This window comes from Zonotrichia leucophrys, chromosome 1 (genome assembly GCF_028769735.1).
Source record: "Zonotrichia leucophrys gambelii isolate GWCS_2022_RI chromosome 1, RI_Zleu_2.0, whole genome shotgun sequence".
Classification (NCBI taxonomy): Eukaryota; Metazoa; Chordata; class Aves; order Passeriformes; family Passerellidae; genus Zonotrichia; species Zonotrichia leucophrys.
Window position 1 is genome coordinate 3,195,619 of NC_088169.1, and position 19,819 is coordinate 3,215,437.

General features: G+C 42.6%; 1 protein-coding gene across 2 annotated transcripts in view; it reads right to left on the minus strand.

Annotated features, from left to right (window-relative positions):
* The window catches only part of KCNJ6 (potassium inwardly rectifying channel subfamily J member 6), a 178,617-nt gene that overhangs the window by 98,973 nt on the left and 59,825 nt on the right, over nucleotides 1–19,819 (minus strand). The window contains exon 2 of one of the 2 annotated variants that reach the window (XM_064705347.1): nucleotides 18,900–18,948. The exons of the other annotated variant lie outside the window; for it this stretch is intronic. Within the exon in view, the coding sequence (XP_064561417.1) occupies nucleotides 18,900–18,924 (25 nt within the window). The 5' untranslated portion in view covers nucleotides 18,925–18,948. The remainder of the gene's footprint in view (nucleotides 1–18,899; nucleotides 18,949–19,819) is intronic. 2 annotated transcript variants of the gene reach the window in all.

Consider the following 19,819-nt stretch of genomic DNA (forward strand, 5'->3'; position numbering starts at 1 on the left):
TCACTAATTGAAACATGAGCTAAAAGCACATGAACAGCCTGGATTTTGAGGTGAAAATGCAGCACAGGTTGTAACAGTTGAATAATTGTTGGGGTTTGCCATGAAGGCCGTGCTAATGAGCAGCACTCAGACCTTGCGGCTCCAAAGGTTCTGGTGCAGCACCCTTGGGAGAGCCCATGGAGAGGGCAGAGCCTCTGGCAGCTGCTTTAGCTTGGATTTGAGGACATTTATGGCTGTTTCTCTCTGTAAAAGAACCAGCTGGCCTGCTGCTGTTGGGGTTTTATGGGAGTGGCTCTGGAATGGGGGATAAATCCCATCGCATCTCCAGTGCTGGGCCTGCTGTCACCCAGGGCTGTGGGTGATGGCCCTCACCTCACTGTGAGGAGAGGGGGATGAATTTCCTGCCTTGGAGGCAGGGAGAGATGAAAAATGTGAAAAATTCAAGTGTTTCCCTGCTCTACCTGTGAGAACACATTCTTGGGGATTCTCCTGGATGGCTTTTCAAAGGCAAACACGTCTCCAACTCCTCTGCCTTTGATCTTCCACCTCCAACAGGCAATTTAACAAGAGCCTCTAGATTTATTTGAGCTTATGAAGACTGTTTTCTTTATTCTTACAGGACTGGTGGGCAGAAGCAGCCCAGCAATTCTGCCCAAAATGAAAGAGGGGAAGCTGATTTTCTCTGCGTGGGGAACACAGAAGGTGTTGAGGGCTCCTCTCCATCCCTACAGCAGGTGTCTGCCTGAGGGAGACCAATGATCTCTGCTGCTTCCTTCCTCCCTGGTTGTCACTTTCTGCCCATGTTGTCACTTTCTGCCCCTATTTTATAGTCCCCCAAAGAGGCAGAGTTCTCCCAAATCCATGAGCAGTGAGTGCCTTGTTCCAGCACTTCACTAGGGAGCATGAGCAGTCTGATAAGGAATAGATAAGGTCATGGTGGTCATAAGTGCCATGTGCTTTCTTCTGCCAGAAACCAAGCTAAGAAGGGAGTGAATTCCTCAGAGCTGTGGAATTAGAAGATGCTCCTCAGCAAAGGCTCTCCATTAATGGGAGCCAGGCCTTGCCTTTCATGGGCTGGGCCAGAGCTGGCAGCAGAATCACATCAGGGTTCAGCATCTCTGGGCTGGAAAGGACTTAAAGCTCATCCAGTGCCACCTCTGCCATAGCAGGGACACCTCCCACTGTCCCAGGCTGCTCCAAGCCCCAGTGTCCAACCTGGCCTTGGGCACTGCCAGGGATTCAGGGACAGCCACAGTGTCCTGGGCTGTAAGATGTGGTTTGGGGTGTGTGTTCTATTTGCCATCAGTCAGAGCTGGGGCAGTTCTCTGCTGTTCCTGGGCAGTTTTTCCTTTCTCTCTCCCACAGCCAACCCTCCCTCCACAAGATCTCTGCTGTCCATGGCCACTGAGTGTCCCTGCAGGGCTGATCCAATCCCAGCATCCCATAGGGATATGCTCCGCCCAGGGGAGGAGCCAAGCATTCCTACCTGGATCCAATCTGGGCCTGGCACAGCACAGCAGCCTTTGCCCCCTGCATTGCCAGAGGAGCAGCTTTCTGCTGCCCTGCATGGCCAGAGGGAGCCCAGGCCCATCTGCAGCAGCCCTGGAGCTGCAGAGGAAAACTCCCCCCTTGTGCAGGATCCCTGCTGCAGCAGAGCCACAGCTGGCACTGCAGGAGGGCTGAGCCCCCATGGGGTGGGGCTGGGACACCGCCCTGACACACAGGGGGCAGAGCATGGTCTGACTCTGGCAGTGGTTTGTTTGTATTACTGCATTCTTATTTGATTTGATTTTATTTTTATTTATTTCCCTAATAAAGAATTGTTATTCCTATTCCCATATCTTTGCCTGAGAGCCCCTTAATTTCAAAATTATAATAATTCAGAGGGAGGGGGTTTACATTTTCCATTTCAGAGGAGGCTCCTGCCTTCCTTAGCAGACACCTGGCTTTTCAAACCCAGACACACAGAGCTTCTCTGGGCACCCTGTGCCAGGGTCTCCTCACCCTCCCAGGGAAGCATTTTTATGTCACTGGTATATACCCCAACAAATCTTCTGAATTCAGCCCATCACCAATCACTCCTCCAATCTAATAAAGATCCACAAATATTTATACACCCCCAAATATATGCTTATATATATTTGTATTTGTACAGATCCATTTCAGACACTGAAGAAAAACTTTGTGGCCATGGAAATTGTTTCCTTTTAAATGAAAAAACATAGAACCAGGTCTTCAATTCCTAGTACATCAAATATTACCTCTAGTTATGCGGGAAGAGAATTGAGGAGATTATTAAAGCTTGAAATTACTGAGCTGTTTGTAGAAGTAGTTAGTGAATGTGGGCAATAATCTGTTGTTTAAAAAGCAAAATCCCCAAGGATCTGGAGTCCATGTGTTCAGTGTGCAGGCATGGGGTGTCTATCTAATAGATTAATATTTCACAGGCCAAGAGCAATTTGCATGACAGACTGTAAATTAGAATGGCTCCCAAACCAGCCAGTACAAATGGATTCTGAGCAGTGTGAATCAATAACAGACAGTTCTCTAGCAGCTTCCCCTCTGCTGGGGGCTCACAAAAGCTCAAACACCACATCTGTCGTGCTGTTGTCACCTTGGGAATGTCTGATAAGACACATCCCTCCCACGTCTTTGTTCTCGTCAATTCTTTGACATTTTTTGTTGAAAAACCTGGCACAGAAATGTACATTCCTGTGTGGAAAATTCAGCTCCTCCCTGTCTCTGCCTAAGAAAATAAATTTTTTTATATACAGGTGTGCAGCTTGCATTTATTTGAGCGCAGTGGCCTCAGAGCCATGATCAGTGGTGATCATGGAGAGACACACTGTGGGTGAGGGTTTCCCAAGGGACACCAACTCTCTGTTTTCCTGTGTCCCACCTACAAAGCATTTATTGGAGCTTCTCCTCTGAAAGTGCTCCTGCTCAGTTTGGTAATGGTATCTTTAATTTGTTTGTTCTCATCAAGGAGTCCATGAGCTCCTCTTTGCTTTTGTAGATCTGTAAAGAGTTTTCTGTGCTCTTCTCTTGCTGATCCTCAGCTCCTGTGCTCTTTCTCATTGGATCTCATTTATAAGCACTTTTTATTTTCTTCTTTTTTTTTGTTTGCTTTACAAACTCATGTTCACTCCCAATGATCCTACAGCCTTCTTCTGTGATAGGATGAATCTTTTTGTCATTTATTTTGTGTGAGATTTTATTACAAAAAACTGTTTTCCTCTCAAAAAACCCAACTCAAACCAAAACAGCACAAAACCAATTAAAAACCCAATAGCTCCACTCCCATCAGCCTGATCCCTCTGTTGCAATAATCATGGAATCCCAGGATGGTTTGGGTTTAAGGGACCTTAGAGATGATTCAGTTCCACCCCATGGGCAGGGACACCTCCCACTATCCCAGGCTGCTCCAAGCTCAATGTCCAACCTGGCCTTGGGCACTGCCAGGGATGTGGAATCCACAACTTCCCTCTACTTTTGTCCCTGTTCATTATCCCTCACCCCAAAGCCTGAGGGTTTTGAACAGTGAGTGGTTCAAGGGCATCCTTCTATTACCTGTACTTTCAAACAAATGTGGATTTGAGGAGGTTATCCATGTGGAAATAGGGTATTAAGATTCTCACCTTTCTCTTCCCTCCTTGCAACTTTTCTCTGTTTCTGTTGGATTGTAATTAATTCTCTGAATTTTAGTTTAATTTCTTTCAGGTCTGTCTGACAGCTGAATATTAATATGCCTGATAAAGGACTTTTTTACTCTCCTCCTCTCTTCCAAACCTCTCTCTTGTCTTCATTCCCAGCTCTGGCTGTTGGTGTGAACAGAGGGCTCTGTTATTTCTGTCTCAACAGCACTCTACCATTTCAGCATCATCTTTAATTCCTCTGCTTTCCCTCACTCTTTCACTGCTTGCTTGGGTGTTCTTGTGTTTCTTCTCTATCTGATCACATCCCTGGGACTGCTGTAATGCAAACTCTGTGTGACACACAGAGAGTGAAGCACAGTCTGCAAGGCTGCTGCCAAGATATTCCTTTCCTGCCTCTCTCATCCCTCTCCATTCTTCCCTGCCCCAATGGTGTTCCCACTTTTTTCTGCCCTCTACCTGTATTTTTTTTATCTCTGAAGTTTCTTCTGCCTTTCAGAAAGCATGAGGAATCAGATCCTGGTTTCAGAGCTGCTCTTTTCTCCTCTGCCTCTTCCCCTGCACCTTTTACAAGTGTTTTCCCTCAGGAAAAGTCCCATCCTAGGGAATCTCCAGGTCCTTGAATTACACATTTTGTGCTTTTCCTTGTGAGAGTGAACCCTCTGCTGTGAGCTGCATTCATGGCTCGCCACAGTATTGTGACCGTGTTCACAGGGGTCTTGGGATGAGGGAAGAGATGAGGATTTGACTCCATGTTTCAGAAGGCTTGATTTATTATTTTATGATATATATTATATTAAAGCTATAGTAAAAGAATAGAAGAAAGGATTTCATCAGAAGGCTAGCTAAGAATAGAAAAAGAAAGAATGATAACAAAGGTTTGTGGCTCGGCTCTCTGTCCGAGCCAGCTCAGTGTGATTGGCCATTAATTACAAACAGCCATATTGACCAATCCCAGATCCACCTGTTGCATTCCACAGCAGCAGATAACCATTGTTTACATTTTGTTCCTGAGGCCTCTCAGCTTCTCAGGAGGAAAAATCCTAAGGAAAGGATTTTTCATAAAAGATGTCTGTAACAACAGTATGCTGTGATTGTCTGATATCCTAAAAAATATAAAACTCTGATGGATGAGTGGCATGGAAAGGAGGAGGACAGGGTGGCTGGGAAGTGAAGTGTCCCCAAGGACAGTCACAGCTGCCTGGTCACTCTTAGATTCTTTCTAAGCCTCAAGACAAACACTATGGATTTACCAGTGCATTTCTGTGCATAAGAGGAGTGCAGAAGAAGAAGAAACAAAGCAGCCTTTTACTTTTTTAAACTCTGCAGCAATCCATAGATGCTTGGCTGAGATGGGCTAATATTAAAAAGAAAGCGCATTGTCGCACTCTTCCCACACCTCGGAGCTACAGACTGAACCCTCCAGAAGAGACTGCACTCCCTAACATCTGACTGGAGCACATTGGCTCTCCCTGTGCCAAGAGGAGGATGGAAATGGTATCAACACCTTGCTTTAAAAACGCTGTGAGCAAAGATTAACAAAAAAAAAAAACTCCCCAAAAAAAAACCAGAACAGAAGAAGGCGGCTTATATTTGGAGCTCAAATTGTGATTTACACTGACAATTTCAGTGGTAGGCAATTTCATTGCTTTACTTTTTAAATTTTTAAATTAATTTTCGAGGTTTTTACCTCTTAGCTGTCCCTGAGGCTGTTAATTACCTGGAGCACAGCAAAGCACCAGCAGCTCTGGCAGCACTGCCCATTCTCCCTTTCCCATCTCTAAAAGCAAGATATGCTCTGAAAGTAGGAGATAAAATCCATAAAATAAATCCATCCTTCCTTCCTTCCTTCCTTCCTTCCTTCCTTCCTTCCTTCCTTCCTTCCTTCCTTCCTTCCTTCCTTCCTTCCTTCCTTCCTTCCTTCCTTCCTTCCTTCCTTCCTTCCTTCCTTCCTTCCTTCCTTCCTTCCTTCCTTCCTTCCTTCCTTCCTTCCTTCCTTCCTTCCTTCCTTCCTTCCTTCCTTCCTTCCTTCCTTCCTTCCTTCCTTCCTTCCGCCACTTCCTTCCGCCACTTCCTTTCCCGCCACTTCCTTCCTTCCTTCGCCACTCTTCCTTCCTTCCTTCCTTCCTTCCTTCCTTCCTTCCTTCCTTCCTTCCTTCCTTCCTTCCTTCCTTCCTTCCTTCCTTCCTTCCTTCCTTCCTCCTTCCTTCCTTCCTTCCTTCCTTCCTTCCTTCCTTCCTTCCTTCCTTCCTTCCTTCCTTCCTTCCTTCCTTCCTTCCTTCCTTCCTTCCTTCCTTCCGCCACTTCCTTCCGCCACTTCCTTCCTTCCGCCACTTCCTTCCTTCCTTCCTTCCGCCACTTCCTTCCTTCCTTCCGCCACTTCCTTCCTTCCTTCCTTCCGCCACTTCCTTCCTTCCTTCCGCCACTTCCTTCCTTCCTTCCGCCACTTCCTTCCTTCCTTCCTTCCCTTCCTTCCTTCCTTCCTTCCTTCCTTCCTTCCTTCCTTCCTTCCTTCCTTCCTTCCTTCCTTCCTTCCTTCCTTCCTTCCTTCCTTCCTTCCTTCCTTCCTTCCTTCCTTCCTTCCTTCCTTCCTTCCTTCCTTCCTTCCTTCCTTCCTTCCTTCCTTCCTTCCTTCCTTCCTTCCTTCCTTCCTTCCTTCCTTCCTTCCTTCCTTCCTTCCTTCCTTCCTTCCTTCCTTCCTTCCTTCCTTCCTTCCTTCCTTCCTTCCTTCCCCTTCTCCTTCCTTTCCCTTTCCTTTCCCCTTCTTTTTCCCTTCCTTCCCTTTCCCAGTTTCCCCATTCCCCTCACTCCTCACTGTTCCACATCCCATTGTGATTCCTCACCACTCACAAATCCCAGTCCTTCCCCAGATCCTCCCCCCAGCACATTCTGCTGTTTCAGTTCCCCAACATCCCTGGCTATATTTAGCCAATTTGTCTAACTGAGTAGGGGAAAAAAAAATCCTTTACTTTCTGTAGGGAATACCAGCAAAGCAGCAAATATTGCCATGGCAACGAGCCTCTCAATCCATCAGGCTCCTGCAGTATCTAATACATAATCTGGAAGGCAGGGACTGGCGTGGAAAAATGAACATAACATATTGGCACTTCAGGATTTAATATCCCTTCCCTGTGACCTTAATTAGCTCACCTTATTTGGGGTAATTATCCAGTTTTGGAGAGAAACTTCTCTTTTATTTGGCTTTCCCAAGGAAAGCCAATGTGTGATCTGCCTTCATTAAAATGCAACTTTTGACTTTTTCCCCACAAACATGCCACAAAATGGGAGTTTCTATAGTAACACACAATGCAGGCTCAATTTGAAATTATAATCTTTTGATAAAAATGAGTTTCCCCCAGCCCCCTTCTCTATATATTTCCTTTTTCTTAAAAATTTGGTTTTGCCACTCTGCTTTACCTCTTCTCTGTTCCTATGGAAGTTTGGAAAGAGTTTCTTAAAATGAAAAAGCACTGCTGAACTTAAAATTACACATTCCCATCCCTCATTTTCATTTGTACATTATACATTTTATATAAGTTGGTAACTTTTTCAACTCGTCTTATTCTTCAATTATTAAATTTGTTTGCTGTGACTGTTTTATCCCATGGGAAAAAGAGAAGTGCGCTGCAAGGATTGTTAGAAAAGCCTTATCAAGTTTAGTGATAAGTCTTGGATTTTTGATCTTTTTTTTCTAGACAAATTCTGTTATGGGATCTGTTTATCACTCATTCAATTAAAAATTTTTAAAAAGAAATTAATCCCTGACCAGTTTCAATAACATTTAAGAAGCATTTCCAGGCATTCTGCTGCTGAGTGTGAAGATGCAGATCCATAAAATCTTTTGTCAAGGCTTTAGAAGTGGAATTGGGAGGGAATGAGAAGCAAAGGGTTTGATTGGAGTTGTTTGATTGATTGGGCCAACCAGGCCCAAAGTTTTCCAGGAAATCCACAACTTCTCTGGATAAACTCTTGATCCCTGATATCCCTGATTAGCAATCAGATAGGTCACACCTCACTGGGATTTACCCACTCAAATTTATTGGGATAAAGAAATACTTTAGATGAAGAAAAAGTTAAATAAATTACATAACTCTTGTTCCCTGATACACATGACAAGCAATCATTGAGGTCACACCTCACTGGTATTTACCCACTCAAATTTATTGGGATAAAGAAATAATTTAGATGAATAAGAATTTGAATAAATGACATAACTCTTGTTCCTGATATACCTGACTAGCAGTCAGTGAAGTCACACCTCACTGGGATTTACCCACTCAGATTTATTGGGATAAAGAAATAATTTGGATAAAGAATAATTTAAATACGTTAAATAACTCGTGTTCCCTGATATACCTGACTAGCAATCAGATAGGTCACACCTCACTGGGATTTACCCACTCAAATTTATTGGGATAAAGAAATACTTTAGCAGTGTTCATGAACCTCTCCCTTTCCTTTTCATGTTACCATCATGGGCACCTGATCAAATTAGGAGGCAGAGAAACAGTAGGAGTTCTTCTGTTCACTTTCATGGGGGTTTGTATGGTGCTTTTCAAGATTTCACTTTGAAACATTACAGCCCAGCACACATGATTGAATGGATTCTAAAAATACACAGCCTTCACCCACAAATTAGTGCACCAGCATGAGTTACTTGTGCCTTAAATAGTAATACTCCCCTAAATAATAATGTTATCACCAAAAAGACACTCAACTGCATGCAAGAGCAATATGCCATAGAAAGCTAACTTAGCAGGAGGTCTGGAGATAGTCCTGTTCTGCTTTATTTAAAAAAAAAAAAAAAAGAAGAAAATTTGCCAGTACACCATCCAGGAGATCTCAGAGGAAATTATTCTTTACCTGTCATTAAAAGAACTACTCAAACAATACTAAAACACAGAGCACAAGAAGAAATTTAAACTGCCACCCAAACTGTCAAGTGAAAGTATAGGTTTTAAACCTCAACAAAAATATGCCATTTCTAAGGACAGGGAGTGATGTTGTTTGTTGTCCTTTGGTTTGCAGGTAGGTGAGAAAATGTTGCATGACACATGACATGACTTCATTGTGTAGGATCCCAGGAGAAACAGAGGAATCCTGTGATGTAGAGAGAGCAGGCTCAGCCTGACAATGATAAATATGTCAGACAGTGACAATCATTGTGTGATTTAGCTCCTGTGAATGAAGGAAAATGGTAATTGAAAGTGTCATGATTTGGAAGCACAATCGTCTCCCCATCACTCATCCTCAGGCAGTGGGAGGAGAGCGCAGCTTCCCTTTGTTCCATGGGTGAAGTGGGAGCTGCCTGGAGCCATGGAGGGACACCTGGAGTCAGGCAGGAGGGTCAGATGTGACCTCCCAGATCCTGGAATCTCAGAGTCCTTAAAGCTGGAAAAATCTTCCAATGTCACAGAGTCCCAGCTGTGCTGTCACCTTGTCCCCAGCCCAGAGCACTCAGTGCCACCTCCAGGGGACACCTGCAGGGATGGGCACTGCAAAGCTCCCTGGGCAGCCCCTGCCAAGGCCTGAGCTCCCTTTCCATGGGCAAATTGCTGCTGCTGTCCCAGCTGGGCCTGCCCTGGCCCAGCCTGAGGCCGCTCCCTCTGCTCCTGTCCCTGTTCCCTGGCAGCAGAGCCCGACCCCCCCGGCTGTGCCCTCCTGGCAGGGCCTTGTGCAGAGCCACGAGGGCCCCTGAGCCTCCTTTGCTCCAGCCTCAGCCCCTTCCAGCTCCCTCAGCCCCTCCTGGGGCTCCAGCCCCTTCCCAGCTCCCTTGTCAGAATTCAGGACATCCCTCTGGCTGTCCTGGACTGCCAGGACCCCTGTCAGTGGTTCAGAGACCCTGGGTGTCACAGACATCTTTTATGAAAAATCCTTTCCTTAGGATTTTTCCTCCTGAAAAGCTGAGAGGCCTCAGGAACAAAATGTAAACATTGATTATCTGCTGCTGTGGAATGCAACAGGTGGATCTTTGATTTGCCCATGTTGGTTAATTTCTAATTAATGGCCAATCAAAGTGAGCTGGCTCAGACAGAGAGTCTGAGCCACAAGCCTTTGTTATCATTCTTTCTTTTTCTATTCTTAGCTAGCCTTCTGATGAAATCCTTTCTTCTATTCTTTTAGTAAAGTTTTAATGTAATATATATCATAAAATAATAAATCAGCCTTCTGAAATATGAAGTCAGATCCTCATCTCTTCCCTCATCCTAAGACCCCTGTGAACGCTGTCACACCTGGCACAGAGCCCAGGGTGCCCCTGTAGTTTTGATTATGACCCGTGGAGCAGATTACCAACCTTATATGAAGAATTATAAGCCACAAAACTTCAAGTAGAATAATAGTGAATTTATCATGGGGTGAAAAAATAGATTTTGGGGTTTTTAGAATGGGGGTTCAGGAGGTAAGATGGAGGGATCTGGGTGTGTCCTGCCTTTCTCCCTCTTCTTCTTGGCCTCCATCTTCTGCTGTGATGTTGGCACTTTTAGATTGGTTTAGAGTAGAAGCTCACTGTCTAACATGGGTGATAGGTATTGGGAAGTAATTGTAAATATTGTACATGTAGTTTATAGTATAAAAAGATAACACTGCCCTGGGGGCAGGCAGAGTGCCTGGAACTGTCTTGCTGAGTGGACCTTGGCAGGACAGGAGAAAGAATTTTATAGATAAGGAACAATAAACAACCTTGAGACAGAGAAATGAAGAGCCCTGACTCCTTCTTTGACCACCAGGCTGGGAAATGAGACTTCAAAAGAGACTTTCTAATGTACCTCGGGGTCACTGTGACCAGCTAGAGACCCTGCCCAGCTCCCTCAGCCCCTCCTGGGGCTCCAGCCCCATCCCAGCTCCATTCCCTGCCCTGGACACGCTCCAGATCCTTAAAATCTGAAGTGACTTCAATATTAAATTTCTGCACAATCCTCCCCTGCACTGAGGATTTGAGGTGCCTCAGCACCTCAGTGGGGCCAGGAGAATTTCACCTATCTGAGGAACTTTACCACCACCTGTGTCTCCCCTGAAAGAACACAGGGTTTTATTTTGGATGAACTTTTCTCTTTTGCACTATTTTTCTTATAGGCATGTGCATTAATAAATGTACTTATGGAGGGTGAGGATGATAAAGGGGGGGGAGTTCAGCTAAGAACAGCCAGGACTGCAGGCTCTGGGTGCTGATTTGGATTATAAAATCTAACAGGCTGATTAGAGAGAGGTTCTGCAAGCTGGCAAATGTTTGAAGAAGGGAGATAGGGGAATTATTTAGGAAGAAAGAGCAATCTCTCATTGCACGGCAGAATTTCAGTGCAGTGCCAACAGTGAGGATCAGCAGGTGAGCACAGCTGTGTCCTCCTTTTCCTGCAGAGAGAGAAGCCTGTGAGACACTCCTGGGCAGGAACAGCAAAGGGAGCAGTGCTGAAATCAGGGATTGACTGATTTGGAGGAGCAGAACAGCCCCATTGCCCAACCCCTGCCATCCCTGGCTCTGAAAACAGTGCTGGGCTCCCTCAGAAGGGGACAGATCTTGCAGGTCTCTGCCTTCTTGTTGGTTTATATTTTAACAGCTCTCTCACTGTGGGGAATGACTCTCACTGGAGTCTTTCTGCTTTTCTCCTCCATGTAGTTCAAGATATTTTATGGTGAAAGGAATCGTGGTAAATAAAGTTAGAAGAGGCTGAGCTGTGAGTATGGGCAGTCACTCAGCAATAACACTTTGAATTAATGTGTTCTGTGCACACACTTCCAGGCATTATTTGCCTTTAATGTGGGTAATATTGTCCCTGTTATCCCCTGTCAAATGTTTGGAGAGCAATAAAAACAGGTGAAAAATACAGGGAGAACATAGTCCAGCTTCAGGGATTAATTTAATAACTGATTAAAAGGCAATTAAAAGACATCTGTCCAAAACACCCCGAAAAAACCTTTCTCTCATTGTTTGTATTGGAAAGTGCAACTGGGCCCTTTTCCCAATGAAGCTGGACATTTCTTTCACATCATAGTTTATGTTGCCATGCTCTATGATATTTTCCAGTCATCGATTCTGGACACTTTTGCAAACAATTTTCAAAGTCCAAGGTTTTAAAAATCCAATACTTCATGGTACTACTTGTTTAACAGCTGTACTTGTACATCTCAAATGTTTTGGTTTTTTCCCTGGTTTGTTTTTTCCTTAGCTGTTGACCAGCATTCTCTGCTGTCCCTCACATTCTATTTCCTAGAACTAAAATCCATTACGGTCTTTTCTCTGCTTGATAAGGCTGATCCGGGACAGAAAGGTTTCTACAGCTTTCAGAAACATTGATCCTTTTTTTCACCCTTGAATTTGACTCATCTGCTCTCCGTGGAGACAATTGATTAGACATTTTTAATGACTTTTTTTATCCTGAGTGAATGTGAAACCTCTGCTCTTTACAGGTGGAAGCTGCACTTCCAGCACTGCCCAATGTTCACCTCTCCAGCTGAAGCAGTTGGTTGGGACCTCTGGAAGATTTAAGTGGATGTTAAATAAAATGTAGAAAAAGTTCTGCATTAGAAGAGCATTAAAATTATGCAACCAAACCCCAAATAGAATAATGGAATGGTTTGGGCTGGGAAAGACCTCAAAGCTCCTGCCATGGGCAGGGACACCTTCCACTGTGCCAGGCTGCTCCAAGCTGGATTTGAACACTTCCAGGGATAGTTAAGGGGCAATTCTCCCTGGCCCACAATTGAACACACACTTATTATTTGGGTATGATGACAATTGAACACACGCTTATTATTTGGGTATGATGAGAAATTGATGTCTCTGTAGAGGCTTAAACCACTTAATTGACATTTTTGACCAAGGTTCTCAAAATCTGGTTCTTAAAATCTGAAGTGGCCTCAGCTTTCATTATTCAATTTCTACATATGCTTGTATTATTATAATTCCAACCTCCCAGGCATATATTTGCCCTCTGAAGAAAATTTCATTCCAAAGTGAATCTCATACCACAACTCATCCACAGTCACAGTTTTTCCCTTCAGAAGGTGTTGGTGCAACAGGATCATGGATTGGAATCTGTAGAGAGCAGTGCCCTGGGAAGCTGGGAAAGTGTTTTATCTAAAAGTGCTTTATCTTTGTACCTAAACAACTTAGATACAGCAGGAAATCAAATCCCACCTTGTCCTGGGAAGGTTGGGACTGGAAAACCCAGCTTGACTCTGCTGTGGGCCACAGGAGTGCAAAGAACACTGATAATTTTGAAATAGTGGCAGCTTGACTGCAGCCTCTATTTTAGAAGTGCGTGATTTAGCAATGGGTGACCTGGAGCTAATAAAAAGAAAGGAAAATATATATAAAAGTGGAAGGAACACGAAATACTTTATTTCAAGGAGAAGTCCAGTGTAGCTTTTATGCAATCACTGTTCCTAACTAGAAAACCAGAAATTTTTACTTCATTCATAATTCAGCTCTTGGTTATCTCATCCCTGAGATTTGGAATTTAATTTTCACAAAGATTTTTAGCTTAGGCAAGGAATATTAGCAGTGCTATCAAAATTTAATATGTTTTTGAAAAATCCAAGCTTCTAGAATCAAATGATTTTTGTGAGTCTTGGTTTTCATTTGGGGAAAAAAAAAGCAACCAATTTTTTGTCCTTCACACTTGCAGAGAAAAGGTAAAGATAAGACCCTTAAAAGCTCAGAGAATGCCAAGAAAATGCTCTTCACAATGTTATATAGCCAGGACTGGAAAATCTGTCAATCATCTTCCTGCCTAAGACAAGTTTCCTTTGTTAATTATTGCATAAATAAGTTCACAGCTCTTCTAGGCCCCTGTCAGTGCATCACTGAGACAATCAAATTCTTGCTGTCCTGCATAATGAATTCCTGCTTTAAAATTTCATTCTTTCCTCGAACCTGACCTTTGCCTCAAAGAATAAACTGTTTTTTCATTTAATAACAGCAGTGTTCTTTCTGTACTTTTGATTGTATGCATCAGCTGATTTCTGCTGAAACAAGCAAAACCACAACAATAATAAAATCATACATATTCTGGTTACTCATAATTCAAATTTGACCAAGGATTTAGGGAGTTAAGTTGGGAATAAATGTTTCAACCTACTTAAACAGTATTGAATCAACAATAATTAGATGTATCACTTCCATCTGTAGCTTAATATTTGGTACAAAACTTCTCCCATAATAACTGTAACAACAGAACATGAGATAATGAAAATGCACATTGTGGGAAAACCAGCCTTCCTATTCTGCTCTTGGCACAATTAAAAAAAAAAAGGATAACCAGAGGATATCTGGATATTTTCAAAATAAATTACTGTGCAAGTAAATGTCTTTCTTGAATAAGTTTTCCAAGTGTTTTGGAGTTTTTGCTGCTGAATTTTGCACTTTGTAACAAATGGGTGGCACTTGATACCAGTGCAAAATGTTGAACTGGAAGTTTGTCCTAAGAAATGCTTTCTGAGAGTGAATATTCAGGGCTCTGGAGTGAGGGGATGAAAGCCAGGCTTTAGGACCAGCTCAGAGAAAAAACAATTTTATCTCATTTGCTTCTCCCTGTTTTGCTGCTTTGGAATGTGGCTGGAGATTGTTTACCAACAGGTTTGGTTGGTTTCTGGGGAATTATTTTTACTTAATGACCAATCACCTTCAGCTGTGTTGGACTCTGAGGAGTCAGTCACGAGTTTTTATTATTCATTCTTGTTAGGCCTTCTGATGTATCCTTTCTCTTTCTTTAATATAGTTTTAGTATAGCATAATGTAATGTGATGTAATAATATAATATAATATAATAATATAATATAATATAATATAATATAATATAATATAATATAATATAATATAATATAATAACATTATGTTACATTATTTTATTATAGAATATAATTACTTCATTATATTATTATATATTTATCTATATTATATATAAATATTATATTATATTATATTATATTATATTATATTATATTATATTATATTATTATATATAATATATAATCCCTGGCACGTGTAAATCTTGAAATGCTGGGACTTTCAAGTAACTCAAAGCAGAAACATTTTTCTCTTTATAAATTCTGAGAGAGCAATAGGGACACTTCAGCTCAGGCACCGAAGACAAGAAAAAGAAACCTTTAGGGAAAAGCACTTCATGATAAACCAACTCTCTCCTGGGGTTTGTCTGCTCCTGAAATTCCTTCAGGTTGGTTTATATTCTTTCTACCTTCCATGAGTAAAATTCATGGTATCCATAATTCAGAAGGTTTTATCTGGAGTCATCTGAGGTCTCAGTATTCATCACTCGGAAATACATCCGCGGACATTTGGAGCTCACACTTTTGTAACAAATGAAGGAAGAACCTTATTTTACAGCAGCTCTGGTGCCTCTGGCTGTCCTCAGGCGGGTGTGTGTGGGGAGTGGCTGGGCAGCAGAGCACACAGAGCTGGTCCCTGCTCAGTCCCTGCTGCGGGAGCAGATCTGAGCTGGATGGCAGGGTCAGACACCCACCCTGCCCCTCTCCCATCCCTTCCCAGCCTGGAGCAGCTTCCCTCTGCTCCTGGCACACCACATCCACCTTTCTGCAAAGCTGAGAACTCTGACCGCCTCAAAATGACTTTTCTTAAAGGCACCAACATATTTGGCTACTCACTAAACACCTTGTAGTGCTCATTCCACAAAGCATTCTCAGTGAGGATCATTCCTGAGGACTGGAGAGTTCTGTAGAGGATGTTTCTCTAAATACATTTTTAATTTAATTTTTTTTTATTTGATTCCTTCCTCTGCTGTTAAATATTTGCTCTCCTACCTTCCCTGCTGGGCTTTAGCCATTTGTAGGCCTGGTGATGGCATTTGGGTTAAAAATGATCACTGGGGCATGGGGAGCTCGAGAACAACAGGGAAAGAAGAAAACAAAAGTTGCAAGGAAAATAATTTCATTCTTGGCTTCCTGGATGTGCTCAGCTTTTAAGTATTCTGAGGTTATATGAGGAAAATTGACTAATTCAAGCTATAAAGAAATTTTAAAATGCACATGGATTTTAAGGCATTATAAAGGAATTCTTGGACAGCTCCCTGGGGCTCAGTGTAACTGTGGTGGCTTTCTATTAATTCTGTGCAAGAGTTGTAAAATAATAACTTGAGGCAAAGAGCGGTGTTATTTGGTATTCATTTCTGCTTCTGTATCAGCTCTTAGGGACTATCCTGAAAAATTTAGCAGAACATTTCTTGCTAGTTTGTACTTTAACTGTTGTATTAAAATTATTTTCCCCCTCACTTTTTTTTTTTTAACTTTCAAGGAAAACAGACCTCAAGTACAGGGCTCTGTCATGATATCTCATCTCTTTCCATCTCCATAAAAGTTCTGTGGAAAGAGGACAGAAAATAACAACAATGCAATTTTTTCCTTACCAATGTTCCCTTCAACGTGACAGAGCCTCTGAGAATGGAAATGCAAAATGTGACAAAAATACAGACTTATTCCTGCTGGCAAAAAAAGAAGAAAAAAAAAATATATATAACAGCCTTGGAGCAGCCTCTGCATCAGAGTTCCCTCAGTCTCCCTGTTGGTGAGTGGTGTGATGTGAATCTCAGGTCCAGGGGCTTTGAGTAGTGCAGAAACATCCAGAAAATCTTTCTGGAGGAGAAGGGGCAGTGAGCAGTGCTTGGCAAGTTCAGCAGGGTGTTCTGAGAGAGAGAAAATACACAGCAGTGCAGGGAAGGGGATTGATTTTTCCTGGGGCTGTGCAAAGAACAGAGGGAAGAGAGGAGAGCAGCTCTTGGGTGAAAGAGGAAGGTAAGTAATAATTCTGTTATATTGGTACCATGACCAAGCCATTTCTCCAGGTCTCTGAAACCCTCTCAGGCCTTGAATGCCCTTCTTTATTTTCTCAGTTCCAAGAAAAAGGTCCTGCAGTCCAAGCCAGAGGTCCATTTATCCACTCCATTTATCTACTTCATTTGTCTCATTTTACTCTGCACCAGCTTTAAAATAAGAATTTTATTTACACCTTGTAACACTGTCTAGGATTTATTAAAAATATTTTAAAATGCCATGAAATGATCTGAAAATTTCATAAAAGCCTTGCATGAAGTACGAAAAAATCCTCACACAAGGCAGCAGTAAACCTTTTAAGCATCATTCTGTCTCAAAGTTAAGTCAGATTAAATAATTGGCAGGACAAACACACTGAAGGAACTGCATAGGGAATTTCTGGGGTTTGTTCCCAATCAGTTACCAAGTGTTCTGGGCCTCTCCTCTGATTCTTCAGAGCACTCAGAGGGTCTGATTGCTTTCCCCTAACACTTTTTGGCAATATTCCTTCACCTTGTTTCAGAAGGGTTGTGCAAAGTCCAGCAACTCCCTATTGAACTGGGAGATATTATTTATCTGCTTCCACCTTTGAAAAGAGGTTCCTTCTTTGGACATAATTACACATCAATCCAACATCCAGCAGCACCTGATGGGGGCCTGGGATGCTTCTAGGGGTGACGCTGGACATCCACAGGGATTAAAGGGATTAAATATTAAATTATATTACACTAATAGTAAATTACATACTAAAGAGATACTACACAAAAGAATATTATACTAAAGATTACTAAAGAAAAATCTGTGAGTGTCTGAGACAGCCAGGACACAGCTTTGACCCAACAGGCCAAGAAATTCAAACAACCTTCACCATTGTAAAATTAACAAATCACTTTGGGTAAACAATCCCCATAACACATTCCACACGTGCAAAAACAACAGGAGCAGTGAGTAGAGATGAGAATTGTTTTCTCTTCTCTGAGTTTCTCACTGCCTTTCCCAAGAAAAATCCTGGGAGAGAGTTGTGTCTGCTGCTCTCTGTGAAGAGAGCTGTGGCCACAGTGGCACTGTGTCCTTTTCTGGGCCTTGCTAAGCTGTAATTTTGTGATTTCCTCTGTTACCACCCCAGCTTGGCTGCACCATGGAGAAATACTTATATTTATTTATATATATGTATTTATGCTTTATATATACTGCAGAAATATAAAATCAGAGCATTCCAGAATAGTTTGGGTTGGAAGTGACCTTAAAACTCATCCAGTGCCACCATGGACACCTCCCACTGTCCCAGGCTGCTCCAGCCCCAGTGTCCAGCCTGGCCTTGGGCACTGCCAGGGATCCAGGGGCAGCCACAGCTGCTCTGGGAATTCCATCGAGCCCTGCCCACCACCCTTGGGAGAAGGGTTGGAACAAGAAGATCTTTGAGATCTCCCAGGCCTGCTGCACCTTTTTGTGGGATTGGCTGTTTCTGATACTGAAATAATTTTTTATAGTTTGTAGTGGTGGCTCTGCCCTGCAATGACACGGGTAAGGAGATACAGGGGATGATTTCAAAAGGTAATAAAGGGTTTGGGAGAGTAAAAAGTCAGGGAAGTGCTGCCCTAGGAGCAAGTTCTGTACAGAAGCAGAACAAAGTAACTGGACAGAAATTTCTGATATAAACAAGTTGTGCATACCTGTGTTTCTGTCTTTCTGTAGTCTCTGGTTAAGCACAGTGAAATATTTCTCTCTTTTGAGTTAATTAATTTAAGCTTCCATGAGCTTTGGAGCTGATAAACTTTGGGTAAGAGGCAGTGATCTACCAGGATTTCACCCTAAATGGTCTCCAGATTGTGTCCACTAATGAATTATCCAGCCTGAATCTCTCAGCTACAAAAGCTTACAGCCACTGCTCCATTACCTAGATCCCAAAATATGGCAAAAATACAAAGTATTCATTACTGGGCACACATTTAAGACAACACAAACCTCTCAAAAACCAGAGAAACCAACTGAAAGCTTTCCAGATACATCTCTGGCCATAATTCCTGCTGGCTGAATGTGGCACAGGCAACAATCCTCAATAATTGCACTGGATTTAGAGTGACCTTCTGTAAGCTTGTAAAGGAACACATGAATCAAGTAAATTAAGCACTTATTAAATCCACAATTAGTTACATTCTATTTAAAAAAAGCCCCTCAGGCTTACAAAGTCAAACATGGAGCAGGTTCTTTGCTGGATTTAAGCCCAAATAGATGTGATTTAAGCAGTGCATGAAGAAAATAGCAGCCCTTGTTCTGGGGATTCCTATTTTCTTTTGCTTTAATTTTTTTTTAGGAGTGGAATGATTTATGATGAATTTGGGAGGGAAGGCAGGGCTGAATGAGATCCCTGGATGCAAGCACTGCGTTCTGGGTTTGTGGCTTTATGAGAGGGAGGGGGACAGATGGAAAAATAAAGTGGTTGAACTTCCTATTTGTACTCACTCATCGACTCTGTCAATTTGGCCATCTCTGTTTCTCTTTGGGGCTTCTCCTGGGGGAACAGACAAAATGAAAAACAAATATATATATATATATGTAATAGAGAAATAGAAATACACCTGAGTGCAAGTGGCAATGTGAGGGGAGGACATTCATCCATTATATATTTCTATTTTATTTTAGGGATTTAACTTCACTCCTAAATAGCCTGAACCTCTGTGGGTTTTTTTTCCTTGTAATTTCTCAATTTTTCCTACTATGAAGTGTGAAGCTTGTATTCATTTATCTGTGTGTATCTAGCTGGAGAAATTAAAATTATTCAATCAAAGTGATAACAGAGGAGGAAACCCTCCCCAGGTTTTCACTCTCTGCTAACATACTCCAGTGTGTTAGGCCTTCCTGACAAAAGAGCAACCCACAAACCTCTTACACTGCAGGAAAAAAGCACTTATTTGGAAATAAATCGATTTTATATGGGAGCTGGAGTGTGTGGTGTGGCACTGGGCTGATGCTGAGATGAACTGAGGGACTCCCAAGCAAAACTGCTGGTCTTTGTCTCTTGTTCCTTGCATTATTTTCTTTTAATTTAATTTGTTTTTTTCATTTCAGACATTTGTAGCCAAGACAGAGGCTTGGTCACTCAAGAGCCCTTGAGTTTGGTGAAAACCCAATGTCTCAAAGCACAGCTCAGCCACAGCAGTGGAGGCTGGGCCCAATCTCCCGATTTCAGAGGCAAAGTTTGGGCTGAATGAAAACTGCAAAGCCCTTGAAACTCCAACGAAGTGGTTTTGGGAGGATGTGGTGGGGCTGTTGTGACCCCTCTGTGACTCCTGACCTCCCCACCCTTCCACCCTGTGTCAAGGCTGTGACAGTGGCTCTCCTGGGCCATGGGTGAGCAGATCTCAGCTCTTTTTTCCTCAAAA